Source organism: Gasterosteus aculeatus, chromosome 4, assembly GCF_964276395.1.
Source record: "Gasterosteus aculeatus chromosome 4, fGasAcu3.hap1.1, whole genome shotgun sequence".
Taxonomy (NCBI): Eukaryota; Metazoa; Chordata; class Actinopteri; order Perciformes; family Gasterosteidae; genus Gasterosteus; species Gasterosteus aculeatus.
This window is the reverse complement of record NC_135691.1, coordinates 30906330-30930670: the sequence shown is the minus strand read 5'-3', so window position 1 is coordinate 30930670 and position 24341 is coordinate 30906330. Positions and strand designations below refer to the sequence as shown.

The window sequence follows — 24341 nt, the reverse complement described above, 5'->3', positions numbered from 1 at the left end:
CAGCCTTTTGTGTTCCTTGTTCCTCTTTCTTCATTTCCCTTTTCTACATTTTTATTTCCTTTCCAACCACTACCCTTTGTCCTTTTTACCCCACTCATTGCCCGTCCCGGATAGCAGAGGAATCTGTCATCCCGCCACCCTCGGTAATCCAGTGATTGCCTATCCTCTAATTAGATCCTACTCTCTCTCTCTCTCTCACACACACAAGTCAACCTATCAGTGGGTTAAATAGATGTTCTGGCGCAAAGAGGACAGTCCGATTAAACGCTGGGCTGTGATTGTGCGTGTCAGGGTTGTTGTTTGAGTGACAGGGGCAGGTCAAATCCCACTGTTAATGTCAGCCGCTGCTGTTCTTCACTACTGCGGAACTATCCTGTTAACACGGGTTCATTCGTCAACCACAAAGAGGACATCTGGGGAGAGGAGATGAGTGGAGGGTGGGGAATCGTTTCCACGGCTATTTCAGAATGGAAATTTGCAAGTACAAATCACACACTTATGGTTTTAGCAGGAGCGATAAAGTTATTATTTATTATTATTGTTTATTATTAAAGTAGATTGGGAAAAACCGTTTGATGAAGTGATAAACAGTTATTAAAGTCAACAGTGAAATGGAAAGTTGGCACAAAGAACTCCACAAGTTTAAGGATATAAGCGTAGCTCATGCTGCTGTTTCAATGTCTGGTCCTCTTTAATATATTCAGATTCCATTCCAAAAAGCAGACATCAGTATAAAAAAACTTTCAATTATTTATTAGTTACTGGCATCTTTTCAATGTATGACTATTCATAACCACTCATATTTATAAGTATATATAAGTATAAGTATATATAAGTATTATGTATCTTTCAAAATTTCTATTTTGTAATTAACCCCCTTTAACTTGTTTGGAATATAATACCTCTTACATACTATATTATTTTGTACAAGTTAACCAGGAATACATTTTTGTGGCCTCATCTTTTACACAACCGTAGTCATACCCATACCATCCGGCAACATATACACAGGAAACGGCAGAATTTATCCCGCCATCAACTGTTCAGTCAGTTAGAGGTCAGATAGATGAAGTATTTTTTTACATGGTTTACTAGCTTAATTATTCTCGTAATAACACATATCATGGATTTTACATTACATTTTACATAAACTGTTGCTCGAAAGACTGCCAGACTCATGGCGTAAATTATTAACATTCAGAGTAGCGAATGCAAATCTGTAAGTGTGAATTATTAAAACTGTGCACTATAGTGGGGTGAGATTGTTCAAAGTCAAATGCTTTTTTTTCCCCGGTTTTGAACCCCTTGGGGGAAATCCGAAAAGCTCATTTGTGGAGATATCTCGTCTTTGCATCTCATCAAAGCTGTTTAATACAAGCATCCTTTAGTTTTATATTGCTGGGGAACTTTTTTTAAAAATTTTTTACCACATCCCTTATGGTGTCTCCCTCAGTTATGAAGGTGTTCAGATGTGCATATCATGTTGCGTCCCAGTTCAGCTGCAGGCTGCTGTGGTCTAAGGCAAGTGAACAGAGCCGTAGTGTTTTAAGTCGCTGCTGCCTGACACTCTTCTGACAGAAAGGAAGTGGGGCAAACAAGGTTGGAAAAAAAAAACCTACCTTTTTCCTTCATGTGCGTCTAGCTTTAATCTCGCTTTCCCTGCAGCCGATAGTTGTGAATCTACAAGCCCCGTGATACTTTAAAAACAGACAATTAAAATGTGTCATTCACATGAGTCATCGGCAGCGTCTCCTTCTGTCCAAACTGTGCACCCTGTCTGAGTAACACTGCCCTTCGTTTCACCCGGGCGGGGCCCCGGCACAAGATGAGGCAGCTGTGTGTATGTGTGTGTCTCTCTGTGTGTGTGTGTGTGTGTGTGTGTGTGTGTGTGTGTGTGTGTGTGTGTGTGTGTGTGTGTGTGTGTGTGTGTGTGTGTGTGTGTGTGTGTGTGTGTGTGTGTGTGTGTGTGTGTGTGTGTGTGTGTGTGTCTACACTTATTGTACCTGCCCATGGGAAAAATGACTGAATGCAAATCATGTTTGTGCACTGAATGGTCAGACCTGGCGGCACGTCTTAAATGCCCTTTACCTTGACACCCGTTATGTCTTCTGCACAGAGGACTGACGTGTGATGAAGCAACGTTACTGTCGTCATTAGGGAAAGCTCTGCTGTCTGAATTTATTTTCCGCTGAGCTTTTTTTGTTGTTGCTTATTTTCTAAGCATACACCAGATGACATATGGTGAAAATATAGAAACATTTTTTCACATCCGGGAAATTCTAATCTGTAAACTGTTATTAGTAAACTGCCTTTTTTGTGGATGTGGCGTGTGCGGGGCTAGCTGGCCGTCCCACTTTGGAATGGAAAGATAAGTGAAAATGATTGATTGTATCCGAGTCGTTTGTCATGCGCTGACAATCCTGACAGCGCAATAGATGGCTTTCTCGTTTGACCTCCGAGAACCTCAAATGAAAACAATATTGCTTTTGCCGCCACCAGCCCGCTCTGTGAGCTGAGTTCATGATGTAACGCCGTTGGTTGGTGGTTGACGGATTGAGCGGGTGCGTCAGCTGTGACGAGGCAGTGGGTCGTTGATGTGTCCCTCGTCTCATTTGAATCCCCCGTCAATCCGTCCTCAAACCAAAACAGGAGAGAGGAGACAGGTGGGACACGGGAGCACAAGGAAGAGCGAGGCCCCAGTAAATGAATGGACCAATAAACCACAGGATGATATTCGCTGATGGATGGAGAGGAGAATAAGGGACGGAGAACAGGTGACTAGAAATGACCACCTGAATTAAATAAACTGCCCTGGATGTCAAGCATCCAGACATCATGCAGGCTGATGGAAAACTGGAGGTCCTTCCTATTCATTATGTTATGTCTGCAAATATTTTTTTAATGTTTAATGATACGGGCGGATTTGGATATGCATAACTTGTAGTTATTCCATTGGAGACACTGTCACTTTGACATGTGCATACAACATTGCTTGCTGACCAAAAAAAGCTCAAAAATGACACAAAAAAAAACATAATTACTTACAGTTAACCAAATGATGTTGATTCATTTCGTCCAATAGGCCAGTGATGGTGATGCAGAGGCAGCATTGTGCCAAACTAATGAACAAACTAACACCAGGGAAGGAGAAAAAGACGAAGCTAGCCCCGAGGAAGAGGAGGATAGATAAGAGCGGTTCAGTGTGCCCGACAGGCTGTGGAGCTTTCATTTCTCTTTCTGTTCATACGGAGTGGTAGAGTTTAGCTGCAGGTGGAATCCCTCTTTAATTACATGGGGAGGGAGCAGGAAAAGAGTAGGATAACGAGAGGAAGGGGGAGGAGGCTGGAGAATCTGTTATTAATAAAAAGTCTCTGCAGATTTATTAAATGGTCGCTTTCCCACTGAAGGTTGACTTGAAGGCCGCTGGCATTGTGTAAGGAGGGGAGGAGACCGAGTGAAAAGATGAGGAGAGGAAAGAAAAACAAAGTCAGGCTTCTTCATCTCCGCAGTGTGTGATGAAGATCTTGAAGTGCAAATTCTGGGTACACTTAAAATGAAGACTCTTCTTCCTGTCTTTGAAACCCATTTTCCACCGACACACACACACCCACATATATACTGTATATTTCATTTGATGCCATTGTGCCACCAGAGTAAATGATCAAGTACGTCTTCATCTCTCTCCCTTACACATTAAGGCATCAAGTTCTTGTGATCCTGGCCTCCTTTTTTAAAGTGCGATTATATTCATCAGCTTCCATCTCTCCCCATTGTGAGAGGAGGGAGAGTGCAGGGTGTAATGGATGTCATTTGCTCACCTGAAACAGGGGGGGAGAATTATAAATGCCATGCACCCCTTCCTTTGTGTTTATCCCCGCTGATATGATAGCCCGGCCATAAAGAAGAGACCGTGAGACGTAATGGTTGCCTCCCTGGCAAAGCCCATGAAGAAGATTGCATGAAATGAATGTGATACCGAGACGAGCGAGACAAGCGGTGCATTGGGTCGTTTAGGCACCAAATCCCTCATTTTTTGGGGGGATAAAAGAGGGGACAAAAGTGTGGCCTTCGTGAGTGTGTGTGTGTGCCAGATAGAGAACGGAGGCTTTGGAGAGATGATGAATGTATGATCTTACACACCTCAGAGCATTTGAGTGACAGAAAAAGACAGACGGCCAGGGAGAATGAATGATATCAGGACCCACGCTCTGGAACAGAGGACTCACATTGGCACCCATTGCTCCGGCTTGGCTCCGAATGTGCTGTGTGTGTTTGTCTTTACGTGTGTGTGTGTGTGTGTGTGTGTGTGTGTGTGTGTGTTTTATCAGTTGAGAAAACCATTTCCCCCCAAGTAGGAGGCATCTGAGGCCTTGATAGGCATCATGAGGTCTCTTCCATTCTCCAATGTCTAAATCCGTGTGTGTGTGTGTGTTTTATTTTTTTGTAGATCGGTGTACATGTGGGCGGGCGTGTGTATCGGCACATCTGCCACCGATGAAGTGTTAAATTGTAAAGCGTCCAGATATGGCGGCATTGTTTGCTACAGTTCTGTGCGGGTGCTTAGCCTTTATGGCGGCTCACCAGGTGACAAGCCACTCGATGCGGCGACATGGCTACGTAGATTACACAAACGCACGCGCACACGGGGAGATTGTGGTTTCATGCACTCTCATGATAAGGCTTTGGCAGCCAAAATCCCTCCAAAGGCTAAGACAATGGCCTTTCTCTTTTTGAGACTACCGGGTGAGGGAGGCTGGCAGTGGGCTGAGACAGCGGCACATCTTAAGAGGACGGAGCAGGCTGGTGGGGGTCGGGGGAGAATCTATCATGTGAGATGCAATGAGGATCTGTGTTGAGTGTGATGCACACACACTTGGTCCGCTATCTTTCCGATTCCATCTCAAACCCATTCCCTTTATCTACCTGATGCAAATATGTCTCTACACAGTAGGGAGGGCAAAGCATACCAGCGTTTGTCCCCCCCCCCCACACAACACGTTCATACACACGCGCGCTTAGATTCACTGGCATTTGTTTTTAATCTGTACCAGCATTCGCAGGATTCCTCTTGACTTTGACAAGGAGATACACCCCCGCCCCCCTCCTCGCGGACTCATTCAATCTGTTTCAATGTGTGTGTGCACATATCTGCCCGAGAGTGCTATTTATATTACCACACTGTCGATGTAAATGTGGATAGCAAGAGAGAGAATAATGTGTTGGTGTGTTTTTTTTAAAAGCATCTCCATACTGTCGGTTTCTGTGTCGAGTGATAGTGTGAATGTTTGTGGTTAACACGCATCGGCATGCACACATGTTGAAATACGAGTGTGTGCAAAATTGCCACATATTGAGTGTGTTTTTATTCGGGCGAGAGATGGAGGGAGGAAGGGGGGGGCCATCAGCCGAAGATATGCACTGTGACAGTTGATGTATCCAGCAGCGTGAACCGCCGTCGGTGGCGCGCTGTGCAGAAGAGAGGCGTTCCTGATCTCTTATTACATTCAGCCATGCCGTACACTGGATGGCTTGATTATGGTATTTTTCATTCCCTTCAAATATGCAATTTAACGGGGTTTTCCTCGCGGACATGCATAATTGCATTGGTTATATCAGGGGTGTAAAGATCCTGAAGAATTGGATAGGTGCACAACCTATCATCATCACTGCCATAGTGTATTGTAGAAAGGCACTCGATTTACCCGTTTCCCAGTCAGCTGCGCAGGTGTGGACTGTCTGTTCTGAACTAAAAAGTAATACTATTGCAAAACTACTGCTGCAACTGTGTGGTCAACGGGGATTAATAGCTGGTCAGATAGATCTCGAGTTATGCATAATCTGGCCAGTGGCTGTGGAACTGCACGAGTATAATTATTTGCACACGATGATGGTGTGGCCATCTGCTGTCTCCCTGTTTAAGTAAAGAAACATTTGTTCAACAAACCCGTGAATGTGGCAGAGAAAGGCAAAATGCTTGTTCACATCTAAAACTCCAGTCAGTGTGCAGGCGCACACACAGAAAACGCAGCTTTACCCTCACAACAACCCGACGTCAGTCCCGCGCCGATGATGTCATCGCTCTTTCCCGGCTGTCATCAAGGAGCAACATGAGTGACAGCGGTCATCCTCCAGCGACGGCTCATTAATCAAAAGCGCCAGCAGCACCTATTATTGCGTCGCCCTGTTACCGTGGCGACAAAAGCAGGAGGCGGCTGAGCTCTACCTCTGCGTGGCCCCTCGCTCTCGGCCACTCGAGCCCCACGCCAATCAGTGCCAGTCAACGGCAGTTTGAATTGTCGGGGCTGTGTGTCATAATAGATGGACTGCTCTCCCCGGTGGCCGAGCTTTCAATATGGAGCCAGCAGGGAGAGATAGAAGCTGTGACATTTTCATGAAACCAAGTACATGTGCAAAACAATTTGTTTTTTTCTCTTTACATATGCATACTTTGTTGTTTTGTTACCAATAAGACATTACTGGTGCACATAAAATAGATTTTAATTGTAGTTGTCTAACCTAAGGAGAGTTTAATTGAATATAGTAATTCAGTGCTTGTATTCCATGTATTTATTGTCTTTCTTTGTCCCACAAACACACATGCACATCTTAATCAAGCTTTGCGGATATACTGTTATCATATTCAAATCCCTTCCATCACCCACTTACACCCTGCAGATTTGATACATTACATTTATTTTCTAATTTCCCATTCGGTTTTCTGGTAATGTTTCCTGTTAACATTGTTCATTGAAATATGAAACATGTGAACTGTGACTGACTACGCCATATTTAATCCTTCTTGGTTTCTCTGCAGCTCTCAAGGGTACCAGTGGAGGCCTGTGGTCAGTACTCCACCTGCAGTGAGTGTCTCGGATCTGGCGACCCCCACTGCGGCTGGTGTGTCCTGCACAACATGTGAGTATCACTATTGCTGAGACAGATATGTACACAAACACTCCCTCATTTATTTGTAGAGCCGTGCACATATTTACCAGACAGTCTGGGATCGGGTGTGTGTGTGGGGAGGGGGGGGGCCGTGTTTGGGTTGTTACCCTCCCCTCTTCCTCCATGACGCCTGGGCACATGCCCAGCACTTCATCCCTCTTTCAGGGACTCCTCAAGCCAACCCAGGCCTTAGACTGCCTTCCTGTGGCTCGGCCTGGTGCCAGCGCGCGGCCCCCCCTTTCCCACCCACCTCTTAGATCCATTACCAAAAACCTACCCACTGGCATTGTTTACCAGCCCCGAAACCAGAGCCTGGTGAGAGCACAGACACCGGCGTGCACTGCCTGTGCTCTCGTGGCCACCCGTCCAGAGATTGATGGCTTATGTTATTGTAACCGGACTGAAGACTGTTGAATGAGTTTGGGGTTTTTTTGCCTTAGGTTTAAGCTTTCTGTCTGCTTGTCTGTCCCTTGCACCCGGGTGCACACGCATTGGTACACACAAGCGCACATTCCAGCGGCTGTCAAACCCTAGTCCCTCAAGATTGGTGCGGGAGATAATGCCTGCTGGGGGCAGGGAGATTTCCCACTCCACTCTAAATTGAAAATTGGTTTCTTGTGTTGGTGTTAGCTCCAGAGTGTGTGTCTGTGAGACAGAGTACATTTTGCACCTTCATGCTTGCTGGCAACAAGGAGACATGACGAGGGCAGAAAAACAGGATGAAACACAGGAAGGAAGGAAGGGAGGGAGGAAGATGGACGGAGGAGGGAAGTGACATAGAAAATAAGAGATGAATGTTGACAGAGGTAGATGGTAATCCAGTTAATCCTGAAAGAGAAGAAAGAGAAATTATATGAAGATGGTCATTTCGGATGCAAACTTGTAACAGAGAAGAGCTGTGAAAGAGGGTTGAAATGTGATAAATTGACCGAGATCCTAAAATGCTCTTGGTGAGAAAAAGAGTTTGTTTGCCGCCGAGTGAAGGAAGGAGAAATGGAGGACGGATGTGCTTGAGGTCTCCAGGGTAGAAAGTGCATTAGCAGACAGAAGCAACACTCTCATGGGTTATGTGTCACCACCCAGAAGTTAGAGGCAAAGTCGCACACACTCTCTCTAGGGCTCAGCCATGTGTGAGTGCCTAATGCTTCATTCCAGATTTTATTTTTATCACTATTCCTTGCATTGAACTCCTTCCCGTAACAATCCATTCGGAACCAAACTTTAATCACCCATTGTGTTTATTCTACCAGATAATTACATTTAAAAATAAAGGATCTGGGATAAAGCAACAAAATCAATGTTAACAACAAATGTAGGGCTATCTGTGAGCAGCCACCATGCAGATATTTGCAATCTTAAATGTGTGAAGATGGTCCACAGGTATGGGTTTCTGTGTGAAAGTGTGTTTCCGTGTGGTTGTGTGTGCGTGTGCGTGTGTGGGATGTGTGTGGGTGCACAAATCCATTAACACCCTGGACATCCTCCCAGTCGGAGCAAATGGGTGGCCTTAGATTGGCCTGTCACACTTAGCCTGATAGAATCGGCTCTCCTCAGCTCACCCGTCCCTTCCCTCACATACCTCACATACACACGACGAGGGCAGGCGCACAAACACACACTTTTCTTTGTGGTGAATTGGTGTCACGTCGCCAAATAAAACGAGAATAGTACCCAGACAAGAGAGGAAAATAACCAAAATGCCACTTTAGCAGATGTGGGGTGTGTGTGTGTGTGTGTGTGTGTTTGACCAGCACAATGACAGAGTTGGGGGGGGGAGATTACAGGTGCAATGTTTTGTGTTGGTTTGTGTGTGCGTGTGTTTTGGCTCTCTTCCAACCGTCTAGCACACAGACGGACAAAAGTAAAATGCACAACTCTGTGTGATTGATTGACCACAGCTTTACTTTTCCCAAAGCCCCTCCTCCTCTTTGCGCTCCATTGGCCAGTCTGTGAATTCTTCTCTACCGCTGCTGTTATTCTCTGTTTTATCAACCACCATTAATGCCATATTAAATATTCATTTTGTGAGGAAAGGACGCCCTATTTCTGTCTTTTACTAACTTGACTGCCTATTGATATGCTGATAAAACTAAATGGGACAGGCTGTGAACTGCTAGAAGACTGATGGATAACAGGCCACACAATGAGGCACAAACTTGTTGTGTGAGTCACATACATGCAAATATTAGTGCATGCATTCATGCATAATACACAACCAAGACTCTGCGTTAATATGTCAGCTTTTCCTTCCATTCAGACAAGAAATTGACATCTGAGCTTGATGGCTAGGTGTGGCACTCTCATCCACAAGCGACACAAAGTCTTTCTCTCAAAGTCAACTCCGTCATGACGCAACAATATCCAATTTGAGTTGACCTATTTGATATTCAGATGACAGGAACATGAATCTTTTTCCCTCTGTCCACACGAGTATCTAGTCCCAATTTTCGTTCATTTTGCTTGAAAAAAAATTACATATCATTGACCTAAACCCCCTAAAGCAGAAATGCGTGTGTATGTATAAAGGTAACTGCTGTGCCAATTACTCACTGAAAATCATCTGGATTGCTGGACGTTAAGGTTTTTACTCATTTTATGGACATCATACAATCTAAAAGTTGAAACTATAGAAAAACAACATCAGCGTAAAATCCCCTTTGCGGTTCTGTGATCGTCCAGTTGCACCTTGAATCGATTGACCTGACATCTGAGTGTAGCCAAAGAAAAAAACAAAGGAATGTCGGACAGCATTTTGATGATGGAGGCCCACAGCCCTGCTGTGGAGAAACGGGAAAACTATACAATTACAACGTTGCACAGTTTTGTTCCTATTCAGTACAATGCTGTCTTGTGAAAAGTATTTTCCTGGCCTGGCCAAGGTTAAAGATATTCCTACAAAGAATACAAATGTGTAAACAGGCACCCTGCCGAGCATACTGCCTGCAGACCAAAGGCTTAAACAATCTATCTTTAATCGGGTATACCAGAGTGACCGGAGCACAAGGGACTCTCCACATTCACACACACACTCTCCCACACTTGTTTGTGCTGGCAGAAGGGGTGCTGAGTGGAAGGACAGCATGCAGTTCATCTTCAAAGTGTTCTTCCGGATAGTTGGTTGTTCCCAATCAACCTTGAAATCACCTCACACTCTCTAACACACACACACACACACACACACACACACGCACACACACACACACTCTTCCGCTATCAGCGTTGCCTTTATTTACTCTATAGATCGGTGAGAGGAGCTGTTAGAGAGAACACCGGGGGAAGAGGAGAAAGGCAATCAATAGCACAGGGGAGGAAATCAACAGCGGTGGATAGTGCACCTGTGTGTGTGCGTGTGTTTCTATGTGTCAGCGTGCGCGTGTCTCTCATAGCGGCCGGTGTCCTTGACCAACACTGACTATTCATTTTGGAAAAGCAAAATGTCTTCATCTATAGAGCGTATGCTACTCCTCGTCTGATAATCCGTCCATCCTTCATGCCCCCTAAACAACTTCCAGACCACGGTGAAACATTTCATCAGGACCAACCCCCCCCCCCCCCCCCCCCCCCACCTCGCACCCCCTCCTGCAGGGAGCCGTGCCAATATCCGAGTAAAGCTGAAGCCTCACCTGTCTCCAGAACTGTCTCGGCCCATCAAACTTTCGCTCTTTTCTGCTGAGATGCACGACTTATGCTAATGCCTGTCGAGCTTGGCAGGTGAAAAGAAAGTTTTCACTCATGTAAGCTCCCCCCACCCACCCCTTCCCCGACCCCGTCCTCTCCCCCCATTTCATCATTCCCCTTCTATCAGCTGTTTCCGCGCTGACATTGGAGGTTCATATAGGTCTCTAACAGACGATTACCTGCAGGCGAGTACGAAAGAAGCCTCCGCAGGGCGGTGCACTGTAGTGATCGTGCTGATGTCGTTTATGTGCACTATTTGAACCGTTCTTTAGGATTGAATGAACTTGTTCCATTCAATTAGTCTTTTTTTCAAGTATCACACTAGTTTTATGTTGGCATATTCGGTTTTCTTTATGGTTCCATCTGCATTTCAAGCCCAAGTCGAGCAGGCACTTGTTCAACGGGCCAATATGTGCCAGAGATGTTAACGCTACGTTTCTGATGTTACCTCCCGTAATGCGAGTGTGTCAGCTGTCGGTTTTCTAAGTAGTTAACTAAGCTGTCAACACGCCAGCCATGCGTGACAGCCAGACAGATTGGAAGCCATATTTGGAGAGGTAGCATTGTCAAAAGGAATGTCATCATATTCGGCGTGGACGTTGAGAATATGTCACATTGCTCAGTGACATCCGTGTCAATTTGGAACAAGTCCTTCTAATGTTGCAATATCTTAACATTAATAATGTGTTTGACATGTCTCGATTTCTGCTTTTGGCTGAGATGGGGGGAATCAGAGTGCTGAGACCGTTTTCTCTCTTTCTGGCTTTTTCCATTTTCTTCTTTTCTGTTCACGTGTCGATTTATCATCAGTTCCAAGTCGTGTTTAGGTACATCATACCCAAGTGCACATTTTTGCTTGTGCATGTGGGCACACATGCGATCTGCTATACCGCTGAGTCTCAGTCATTGGACCCAGACAACACATATATTGAAAGAATAATGAGTTTGAATACTGAAAATGGATCCTACAGTAAAGTTATGTAATGTCGGCTCCTTGGGTTACACTTTGGAGTGTAAGGTAAGAAAATCTATTATTAATCCCAATAAATGCAATTATGGGTCGTCGTGGCGCAGGGGGTAGAGAGGGTGTGCTGCGAACCACAAGGTTGGTGGTTCGAGTCCTACCTGCCCCATGTCGAAGTGTCCCTGAGCAAGACACCTAACACCTAAGTGCTCCCCAGGCAAAAATGTAAGAGCCATGGGTTGAAAATGTAATGTAAGTCGCTTTGGATAAAAGCGTCATCTAAATGACGTGTAATGGAATGTAATCCCCCTGTAGGAAAAATTGCCAGATTACAGCAGTAAAGTGAACAGTGCATGAAAGTAAACTTGAGTATTAATTCCTGCAAGCTCATTAAGGCGATACAAAAAAGATTCAAGTCTAAAGTGAACACGTAAAATTGCTGGTAAAACTTGCAAGTCATGCTGCAAAGCTTCTTGTCTTCTCAACCCTCTCTCCGCTGCTGTCAAACAAATAACCTTTTCAGAGAAGAGAGGGGGAAAAGCTAATTGGCAGATCCGCTGTGTGTTTTCTCTCTCTCTCTCCCTCTCTCTCTCTCTCTCTCTCTCTCACCCTCCCTCTCTCATGTATTCATTGTGCACCTCTGCTAGCTGTGGCTGTGTTCACAGTCATCCGGTTCCTCAGTGCTCTCCTGTGGAATGCCACACTAATGCTAATTGAACTGCAGCGCCTCAATTAGCATGCTACCAAGGTGTCGTGTTTGGTCGTGGCGACCAAACACGACACCCTCGGAGATGGCGGTCAGTGCTGTGAAGCACCTTGCTGGTATTGAAAGGAATTGTTTATACCGAAAATAAATTTTTCCCTCAAATGCGAGATTGAGATTTAACGTGAGTTCAGCTCTTTAAAGTAAAAACGTTGTTGTTGGTTGTGAGATTATTAAAATAAATAATCGTTAAAATGTTACCTACTTGATGATAAACCGAAAGTTACAGCAATGAGAAAAGCTGCATCATATCTGACGGTCAATTTATCTGTGATACACAGACTTAACTGATCTTTCTGTAGTTGCATCTATGACAATACACCGCTCCGCCCATTATCCCCAAGTAGAGGCACTGGATTTGGTGTTAGCCAGCACTAAAACTCTGAAACCCCAAACTTATCCAAAGTAGTTTCTTTGATCTTGAGCCCGTTGTATCCATTGCACTTCCTCTGATGCCTGTGCCCAGGGGAGGATGGCCGTCCCCTGAGTACGGATGACTGGTTTCACCCCTCCCTCAGCGCCAGCCTCCACCTCTTGCTGCATGCTAAGGGAGGTTGAGGGAAGGGAACAAGGCCAAGAAGTGACAGGGGCATCAGGACGGAACGGAGGGTTCAACCTCGCAGTGTCCTCTCAACTGTCACCATCGTAGTGAGAAGAAACACACACACACACACACACACAGCCCCAACACACAAGCTCAGGTACATACACAACTGCTGCTCGCCCTCCTTTAAGTCCGTACCATTGCTCACTGTCACCTTTTGCCACCCGACACCAACACAGGGAAACACAGGCACTGGAAAATGGACACGCAACACTCACAGCGGGAAAGGTGTCCTGCTTTTCTCCTGCAGAGCATGAACAGACACGGCGCCTGACGTGAGGCAGAGGGGATGAATGAGAGACGGCCTGACAGTCCGAAGCAGGGAGGAGGAATGGAGATGTATTCCGTTCGGTGAGGGCGGGCGGTTAGTGGGTCAAGAGAGAAAGGGAGGAATTCACAGGAGTGAGTCGGGACGAGAAGTCTCCCAGTGAACAGGGCAAATGAAACCGTCGGAACAGGTGCTCACCTTGAAGATATGGCGGCACACGCATATGCATCATCTCGACTATGACAGAGAGCACCGGTGGGAGCGAGCACTCGTTTAGGTCACCTCAAGCATCTCATTACAAAAAAGTCTTCACTAATCCTCACTGATTGTTCTTCACACCCATGTCGTCACAAAGTCATTGTTATAAATTTACTATTGAAACATATTGTCCTTGCAAAAGCTTTTTAATCATGTTTTGTGTATGTAAAATGTGGATTCTAAGTTGGGAGTCATACACAATATTTAAAACACTAATAATGATACAAACTATAAACACTCAAAGTGCCCTATTCTCTCTGATAGCAAGTGGTACGGTAGGAATAACAAACGGCCTCCTGCTGTGAGTAAACACACCTTAACTCCACAAGCTGCATATTGATTCCCTGGATCGATAGTGTAATATGCTGTTGTCTGCAGCTTCACACATTAAAGATCATAAAACAATATATGGAAGATAAAAGCCAAGTGCACTTGAGACCTCCATTGAGAAGCAGCCCTGCAGTGGCCTTTGCCGTCTCCCCAGGACCGGCTATGAAAACATCATCAAGCAGGGGATTTTAATTCACAAATATCCCCGGAAATACTGCTGATGCAGTGATAAGCCGTTGTTTTCCCTTGTGGCTGTCTCTGCTTTGTTTGCGTTTTTAAATTGAGTTCAGATTGTGTGTGTGATGCAATAATAAATTCACAGGGATATTTGAGCTGTTTGGAGACGTTCCAATTGTAGCTGTTACATCGTGCTTTCTGCGCGATCTGTTGGCAGCGGACGCTTTCTGGTTTCTGTTCATTGTCAAAGAAAGGGTCAGTTTGGGAAGCAAATCTTGCCCAAAAGTGGGACTGATGGTCTATGGGAACCTAAAATGAAGAAATACGGCTCTCTCACTGTGTGTGTGTGTGTGTGTGTGTGTGTGTGTGTGTGTGTGTGTGTGTGTGCGTGTGTGTACATAATTGTATCCACCATAGCTTTGTACCTGCAAACTCTCAGCAGCGGTGTAATTTTCCGCTCAGCCGGTGTCATGCGGCGGTAGTACGTTAACGGGACGGCTCAGAGGTTTCCACTTTGGTGCGACCGCTTTGCAATTTCTACGTTTTTTGGGGTGTCGATTTGTGTGGATGTTTATTTGTGTTTGCGTGTGTGTGTTCATTTGTGTGTGTGTGTGTGTGTGTGTGTGTTTGTTTGTAACGGGAGTAACAGGGTCATGGCCAGTGGGCCAGGTAATGACTCTCCCACCGGCCCCTGCGTGCGGATTTCCCCTCTGCGGGCCCCCTCTCTTAATGATACCACACGGAGGCACACTGTGTGTGTCTTTGTGTGTGTTTCGCCGTGTTCATGTGTGGCTGTGGTCACAGTAACACACAGTTTCAGGTTATCAGTATGTATGGGATTCCATGAGGATGGCGGTGATGCATAGGTAATAATATATAGGTAATATGCATATGGACTGCAGAGTGACTATTCGTTGACTATTGATTTACCCCAAACAGCATTATAGAGGCAACAAGCTTTAAAACGTCTAATAATTCCACTGCATGAAGATTCAACCATGTATGACATTTTAGCGTGTAATTGTTGACTTCTCCCTGATGCTTGTGTGTGTTTGTGCGTGCGTGTGTGTTTTCTTCCCCCTCATATTTGTTCCCCCCCAGTGACATGAGCATTTTGATGGAGTTGAGGATTGCTGGACTTTGGCTTCAGGAGAATTTAATAGCTTTCATTTCCCAGCCTGTTTGACCTTCACCATGCCTCACATTAGCTATGCATTAGCCTTAAAGTCTCACATGGCCAGGTACATCTGCACCGTCACTTTAGTATATTCTTTCCCTCTACGCTCCCCTGAGCCTTGCAGCCTGCGCCCCACTGATACTAGACGAGCTCCAACCACCAGGGATCACGCCTGGAATGCTACCTCTCAAATAGCAATGCAGACTGTCTGTGTCTGTTTGTGTTTGTTTCTTGTAAGGTGACATTCTGTCGTAGTGAGCAGTGAACTTTGTGGCTCTTTTGTTACCCTGTTGTTTTGTCTAGTTGTTTTTTGTCTGCACATTTCAAGCCCCAAATATAAATCAAAGAACGAATGCTTGTCAGTGATGTTTCTTGGTAGTTCAAAGGAAATACTTTTGTAGAAAATTGTATGCATGTGACAGATCTTATTAGAAGCATTCATCACTTGCTGCTTAGCACGGATATCTTTTAGCCTGTTTGCACAAACTGCAAGGACTAATTTGAGCATCCTGAAGCCTGCATGTTGACGTTGACACATATATTATTTAGTGTTCGAATGTCTATCCTCATCAGCAACAATTGCAGAGGGTAAAATCCTTCTCTGCACAGTCCTCAGTCCCACTCGAATTGTGTCGGCTTATCAAAGGCTGGAAGAAGCAAGAGTGCAGATTAGTTTCCATTCAGGCCCAATCTAATCCATTCAGCTCACTCTCTCATAATGTGTCACTGCCAGTCACTCAAACAGCTAAGCACAACAGCGGTGTATGTTAACCAAATGAACACAATTTGGACATAGCCATAAATAGCGTACGCCGGGCTTTTTTACTGTTATTTGAAATCTAAGTCCTCTAAATAGTCTATTCATTGCTGTTTACCATGGGCGGGATTGTTTCATATTGGGACGAATGAAGCAATCTTTTTTTTTTCCTTTCACCGTCTGTCTGGATAGTAATTGAAAACAATTATCTAGTGCTTTGCTCTGATTTGTGGCTCTTTCATCAGCTAAACCGTGTATGGCATTATCTTTAATATCCTTCCACCGCAGCTCAAAACCACCCAGAGCAGATACATGAATTCCCCTTAACGGTGTTGTGGACATTTCGATTAATCCAAATCAATACGTGTGCGTGGTTTACACATTGTGAGGGATTCAGTCGGGCTGCGGGAGCACTTCTTAAAGTAAAACGCTCCCCACAGTGTTGATCTGGTGTACACGCCAGAATGAACATCCACTTGGGGTTAAGTCAGAAAAAGGGCATTAAGCTAGTGTCAGTGATATGAAGAAATAATTGCACACAATGCAGCGTTTAGCTACCGTGTGCAGGTAGTAGATGAAATAAAACCAGGATGTCCAGTTGAAGAAATACCCCCCTATGATTCTTTGAGACGTGTTGTATTATTCTAAAGCAGTGTGTTGTCGGAGGGGATTGCATTAAGCTGCAGAAAAAGATGCGTTATTCCCCACTGGAATGCCGTGTGCTTCTCAGGCTCGGCCCGCTCTGCACTGCGACACTGCAGTGATCTAATTGGATCGAATGAGGGAAAACCTGGTTTGTTTTGCAGCAGTGCCATCGTCTAATCCTAAGGGAGACGGGGAGAAGAAAACGCCTTCCACTTCCAGCCAAAGTCCCTGCGTGGTTTCTCTCGGATGCGGAAATTAATAAATCAACCTGTTGGCCATTTTATCATCCCCAGCAGGTCTGTGACCTTCTGACTTTGACCAACAGATGAAACGTACTGTCTCGTAGACAGACAGATAGATGTATTCTTTATTCATCCCCAGGGGCATTTGTGTGTAGCAGCAGGTAAGGTTACATAGTAAACGTGTGGTATACAGTAAGTATTCCGTATGGAATTAAAAATGCACAGTAAGAACTCAATAAAATAACAGAGCAAATCATATTCAATTGAGGAAATAAATAGAAAAAACAGAATTGCACAAAATGACCAACCCAGGTATTGCCAATAATTGCACTTGCTTGCAAAATGTGTACATTAAAAACTGGCTTTGCAAAGAAAATCAATAAAAAGTAATTAGAGAATAATGTTATTTGATATCTGTTGCATAGACGCAAGGAACGATGGACCCATTGAAACGTTGTTGGCTGATTGTGCAAATGGCTAGCATTATCAAATCAAATGTAATATTTCTTCTTGTATAATACACAAAGATTACAACTTAAACGCAAACAAGTACAATATGAGATCCTTGTTTCCCACACGTAGATGCGTACGTTGTTCAATGGTACGGCTGAAGGGTCAAACAGTGAATATGGAGGCAGTGATTCCTCCAGGGGTCATAATTACAGGCCTTTTCTTCGGATTGATGGTCTTTGTTGGATTTGAATTTTCATGCGTGATGCACATTTGCATAACAAGCAAAACAAATTGTCCACTTTTTTTTTGAAGCCGATTGACGAACCCTTCCTAATGATCATGTATCAACAGGCCCGCGGTCCAGAAATGCCAGTTCTAGTCGTTGCACACATCATCTCGGGACGCCTCGTTATTTCTCGTTGGCTCGTAACTTGGTTACAAGTGATAAAACTTGTGGGCTGCTAATTTACAACGAAGTAATTATGGCTTACAAACATTGTACAAGCGGACTCGCACACAAAAAGACTGACCTAAAATGCTTTATTTGCTGTCAGGGTGACTTTAACAAGTCCTCATAGTATGTCTTGTTCTCTGCGGTGCTTTCTTTCTCACTGTCGCCGTACATCAGCATTCTTCCATCCCCTCATCCCCTTGCTGTTATTTACAGGCGGCCCGAGTCTCACAGATGGGGTGTCATAAACCTCGACAGTGAAATGTCTCCCTTCTCCCTCATCCACTGTTCCTTTTGGCAGCTGACCTGTATTTTTTTTTCACATCAAAAAATCACATTGCATTTTGGGATTGTTGGCTATTGTTAGTTAGTAACATTTTTGATGGCCCTGCATAATCCTATACACACTTGACGTTATGTTGTGTGTCTCCCACTGCAGCCATTGCTGATTATAGAAGAGAAGAGTATCCACCCGTATTTACTGTGCTGGCGGGAGAACGGAAGCGAGGGAGGAATTGATAGAATAGAATAAACCTTTTCCCATCTGTTTATTATTCATTTGTAATAATTCAATCAGTCACACGGATGATTCAGAATATGCCAGTGAATGTTAATCATGCAATTCTCCTTTTTGCCATGAAATCTGAGCAACAATCGCAGAGAGAAACCTCAATACACTGATAGTCACAGCAACACAAACACCGACTCCTTCTTATCATCCATCCATGAGTGTGAAAAACAGACCTGACGGAATGAAAGGAAGGAAGAAGTGTGTGTTGGTAGGTGAACGTGTGCGTCTGTGGGGCTCCGCGTGGGTTTGTTTGCCCGGGAGTACGTATATAATGGGGTTTTATTAAGTAGGTGTGAGAACAGGAGGAACAGACAGGAGTGATAGAGAAGCACAAAGGAACCCGAAGCGATTAAACCCCTACTCACATCAGCTTAGCGGCGAAAGCTTCACAGACAGCCAACAATGGTCGCCTTCTTTTAAATCGGGCTACTTTCTCCCTTTATTTCTCCCTATTTACCCCTCCCCCTGTTCTCTCCCCCTCTCAAACAGATTATTTCCTTTCTTTTTCTTTGTCGGTCTTCTTTGCGGCGCGTTAGGCCGCTTAGCTTTACAATACTCGTGTCAGGTCGAACCCCCCCACACCTCCAATGCCTCCAATCCTGGATTAGAACGGTCGTGCTGCATAAGATATTACTGCGTCTCAGACGTCAACCGCCGCCAAAGTCTTTCTTTCATTTGTTCATTACGACCTCTTTCTTTCTTTTCCATGTTTTTTCAAAGAGTTTTAGGAAACTGTGGTGTTTCCAGGTTGTCAATGCACAGAAAGTTGTTATCCAAAGGGGATTAAACTTCATACGGGATTAGACGTGAACACGAGTGTGTGGGTTTGTGGGAGCCGAACAGGAGACGGTTTAAGTTGTATCAGATTTCGGGCCGGTTGACTTCTCACAGAATTTCTCTCAGGGCAAAACACTGATGGCTTCATCAGTGTTTTGTCTCTCACTCCTGCTTTAATACTGAATTCATAATGGCCAAATGGATGCAGTTGTCTCAACCCACATTCCCTTTAGGGACTCCCACCTGTAGGGAGTTCCCGTGCAATGAGTCAAGGGATCCCCTTGGAACGGGAACCAGTGAATTCCTAAACGCCACAAAGAGTTCAGGCCTCCCGACTGACCAAACCACTGTTGTACTGCACCTGCTGTGGTATTAAGAGCGGGAGGAATCTGTCCCCCCCCCACCTCCTTCCCACCGACATCCACATCTCCACCTGCCCTTGGCATTGCCCATGAATGCCAGTCATTAAGACAGCTTTTCAAAGGCGAGGCCCACCTCTTCCCCCAACGGAGCGGCTCCACTTCCACGTATAGAGCAGCCATTGTTTTAAATGCCACTGCTCCCACCCCGTGGAGAGCGAGTCTCCATTCACCGGCAGGGAGGCAATATGATAAATGTGTCTCAACTCCATCCATCACGGAGCGGCAGGACATTCTCTTTTTCCCCAGGTGCCAACAGATTTAAAGGAGTAGGACCCGGTTCGGGTTACTACGTCAGCGTACATACGCGTGTGTGTGTGTGTGTGTGTCTCTCTCTCTCTTATCCCTGAATATCGCTCCCCCCTTCTGTGTTTTTTTTTTTTCTTTTTTCCCAGGTGCACCAGAAAGGAGAAATGCGAGCGCTCATCAGAGCCCCGTCGCTTCGCGTCAGACATCAAGCAGTGTGTGCGTCTCAGTGTCCACCCGAACAACATCTCAGTGTCCCAGTTCAGTGTCACGGTAGGTGGGCAGAAAACGCACATCTACACTAAAAGACAAACAATGACCTCTTCTCACGCAATTACACATTCTTTACTCCTTAATAAATGTGCCAGGGGCCTTTTTTCTTTTGGGATTCTAGTCCTGAAATGGATAATGGATGCTATTACCTCGTAGTATAATTATGATGCTTCTCTCTTGTTCCATGTGCAGGATAGGGCGTTTTTCAATGAGAGGCGATCCATTAGATTTCCCTTTCAATACGGAGGAAACACTTCAGGAAGCATTTGTTTCAGTTGTGCCATGTTGCAGTAAACAGGGAGCCTAGCTGAATGTGTTGCTAGTGAGAAAATGCTGTCTGGCAGATTGACAATATTACACACTGGAGCTTAATGTGTAATGCAATGTAATTATGCTGCAGATACTCATTAGTAGACCGTGTTGACTGTAGTCCTGCTTTACATCATTTTATTGGCTGCCAACATGAATCCTTTGAATCCTGACCTTGCATCTAACTGTCCTGTCTGGTGAAATGAGCTCCCAAAGAATGTCAACAATCATTATACGCATACAGTTTATCTCAGTTCTGTCTATTGTGACTAAATGCAACAGTTCACGCCTCGACATTTCATTCTGAGGCAGCTACCTGATTTGAGGCTCTGTGGTGTGTTTTTTTTTTTTTGTCGAGCTTTGGAACACAAATAGTTCCCTGCAGGGAAATACATTTGTTTATTTTTTGTTTTTTGTACTGCACTTTTCAGCGGCGTCTGTGTCTGCACGCTGTTAGAAGATAATGTGATATGATAAAGGGTCACGGTCTTTTGTATGTTATTTATCTTGTTTTTTTTATTTAGCTGATTTAGCTCGTGTTTCATTTGAGTGAAATGAAGAGCCATGGGAGTTTCTGTGCGATGTTCAGAAGAATGTTCCCCGTGACCTTAACCACGTGAAGTGGTGTCACGTTTAAACTCCCCTTTCCTATATAGTGGAGTATTGGAAATGCCTTTGAATCTCAGAGACTAAGTGCATGAATATAAAATATATGATTTTCTAAGGTCAAGCCTAAATAACTATTCTGCACCCGTGTTGCTCTAAGGGGCCACACAAGAGGTGTTGATTTTCTGAGGTACACCTCTGCATCACTCTAATGATATTCATGGGGTGCGTGTGTGTGTGTGTGTGTGTGTGTGTGTTGCTCAAACTTGATCCTTTGGAGAGTGTTTAACCTTTTCCCAGCAAGCAGGCTTTGCAACATATCTCCCATCCAACTGATTGCAAGGCAGAGGCTTCTGCTAGACAGACGGGGGCTCCTCCTTGACCTTTGTGTTATTAAATATTTGTTGGGAAGATAAGCACAAAGGCAGTCTCAAATGGCAGACCACTGCTGAAATCAGACCCATTTAAAAAAAAAAAGAGTGTCTCACAATTAATCATCTCTTTGTTTATTAAAAGCGTCTAGGAAGAGGAGGAGAAATTATCCTATATTTATATATAGGATAATATATATAGTGTGTGTAATATGGCAGATATACTCATATCCATGCCGCCCTACTCTGGCTAGACTTGGCTTTGACTACACTTAATTTAGGAAACTCAAGGTCTGGCAAAGGAAAAATAAATTAAAGCCATAGTAGAAGTAGAAGGTGAGAGGAAAAGCAATGAAGCAGAGATGGGATGTGTTCGAGATGGAAGCCCGGTCGTGCACTGTCCGTCTTACGTGGGAAGCTGTGTATCTGTTCAAACCCACGCCACCTTCTTTTCATTAAACAGCAATATAAAAACAGCACAGGTCAGCCCTTCTCTGCCGCCGAGGCAGCTCTCAGCCCAACGTTACAAGTGTTCTATGGACTCTATGGACCCAAATCAATGCCCAGAGCAAGGCCCAATGCAGACACACCTTTCCATCAATATGTATATTTTGGTCTTGATCCCAATCCACTTTGCTCCGCGACCCTCTTTTTATGCCGTCTTATTCAAGGACAGGATCTTTTTTTTTTTTTTTTCCTCCCGAAGCACCGGATACTAATTTCTGCTGCGGTGCAGAGAGAACCTACTCAGCGTTTCTCCAATGCAGAGGAAAGATTTGCATTCTATAGGTCACAAAAAGTACACTTTCATCTGCATGTTCAGGTGGCGCTGTGCTATTTCTACCCTCTCGTCGCCTCACCCATCCACTTAACCTGACTCTCTGCTTCTATCATTCTTCTTACTTTCTGCCACTGAGACGCGCTGAGCTAGAGAGATGGGATGTTACTGTAGATCCATAAAGCTCATCAATTGCACAACAATGTCAGTGTTTGCAGTTATTTTAATGTCCGGCCAGGATGCATCTGATGGCTATTCATATATTTACTTGTCATTCAGTCCCAGAGGAGCTCGCTCAGCCTGTGAGCGCCCTGCACAGGGATCGTTACGCGGTGCAGAACATGCAGCTGTTATTCCGCTTCCTCCTGTTCTGTTTCAAAGTGCACATTGGCTCTAAGCTTTCTTTTTTCTACTGTGTGCTGCTACCAATGGGAAGCCATTGAAACTTAACTGGATTCCACCTACGTGTTGTTTCCTTGTGATATGATGTTTAACATAATATTATAGCTGCTTATCACTGTCATGAGTAACGCACTCTTCCATCTCCCCCTTTTCCCAGTTGGTGTTGGAGGCCCATAACGTGCCAGAACTTTCTGCCGGTGTCAACTGCACCTTTGAGGATCTGGCTGAGATGAATGGTTTGGTGGAGGGAAACCGGATCAAGTGCTACTCCCCCGCTGAGAAAGAAATGCCGCGGATTATTGTTGACAAAGGTAAGGGTGGAAGAATCGTAACCTTTTTGCCAATAAAGCCGCAAACTGGGGAAATGCACGACTCACATACTAACCAGTGGAGGATTTCCCACTGCGGGCGTTAGATTTGAACATTTATATTGTGTACATGACATCAACACCTTGGAAAATGCCGAGGAAGCCCGCCGATAATCTCTTAAAAGGTCATTATTTTTATTACTAATACAGATGTCCATAAAACGTGACTGCCATCAACCGCTGGATATACAAATTAGAGCACCTGTTGTATGCAAAAATATAAAAATATAATATCTGTCAAGGCAGGATGGTTTTCCTTTCATTCTTTCTTTGAATTTTTGTTTTCCTCGTTGTTTATCAGTAACTCGGTGGGCCTTGGAGCTCTGCCCTAGGACATGTTTAGTAATTGAGTGAACATTAGGTATTAGGCTGCTGTGGGATCTATTCTCTAGCCTCACTCAAAGTGGATGTGCTCCGGAGGGAGGGATGGGACTTAACCTCAGTGTTAAAAGGGAGAATATCAAGCTGCACAACTAAGTGTTTTTATTTCAGTATTTTGGGCTAATTTAGTGCCGGGAGATTTCATGCTCCCCGCAGACAATGTCACTGTTTCCATTCCTTTCAAGAGGAAAACAGCCAAAGCATTTCTGACAACATTCCTTCCACAAGCACAGAAAGGGAGAAATAGCTTTTTTTTCTCGTCTTTTTGATTCCCCTGCTCTCCCTCTCCCCTCCCTGTGGTTGGCTAAGCCTACTCTAATTGAACACAGTTCCCATCTAGGAAGGCCTGTCCCCAGACAGACCGTCCTTCATCACCAACGTGCCCTCGTGTTGAAATAATGAAGAAGCCACTTCCACAAAAGGACCAAATGAATAATGAATGAAAAAAATGAAAAAACATGGTGAAGCATCAATTATGGTCAAAATGTACATATAAAGGAATGCTCACTGTGCCATTCACACATGCGTGTGTGTCGGAAGTGTAAATATCGGAGCCAAAAACACAAGATACGTGAAGTAAATTACAGCGCTGGTTAGACCTTGTAGGCCTCAGCTGTATATAACCAGGAATATTCAAGTTTCTCTTCATCACTGCACCAACGTGAAGCCTCATACACGCACCCACACACACACACACTCGGCCATGAGCTAACACGGAGCACGACTGAAATCCTCCGTGAGACAGCACACGTGTACATAGGTAAGGCTGACAGGGTGCCCGAGGGCGCTTTGGGGAATCAAAAACATTTGCTTGATGTGTGCCATCATGTCAACCACATTTAACGCACATTTAACACGAATTGCTTCTCCCAACATTGCCTCTCTGCAAACATACACAAATATATACTTTCCCTGTTTCAGAGAGAAGAAAATATTCCACATTTTGCCTATATTTGACTAAGCTGGGTTAAAGAGAGAGAGGAGTGAAGAGAGATGGAGGGAGGGGTGGTTAGATGATGCTACCAGGCCTCAAGGTAACAGTTAGGTGGCCTAATTAGGACAGATCCGTTGTCATCTGTGCTTTACTGTGATTGATGAATGATTCCTTCTTTGTTAGAGAGATGGAAA

General features: G+C 44.7%; 1 protein-coding gene across 2 annotated transcripts in view; it reads left to right on the top strand.

Annotated features, from left to right (window-relative positions):
• plxna4 (plexin A4) overlaps positions 1-24341 on the top strand; it is a 198880-nt gene that overhangs the window by 110823 nt on the left and 63716 nt on the right. For both annotated transcript variants that reach the window (XM_040175345.2, XM_078100305.1), the window contains exons 5-7: positions 6815-6915; positions 19875-19998; positions 22622-22775. In XM_040175345.2, coding sequence (XP_040031279.1) covers positions 6815-6915; positions 19875-19998; positions 22622-22775 — 379 coding nt within the window. The remainder of the gene's footprint in view (positions 1-6814; positions 6916-19874; positions 19999-22621; positions 22776-24341) is intronic.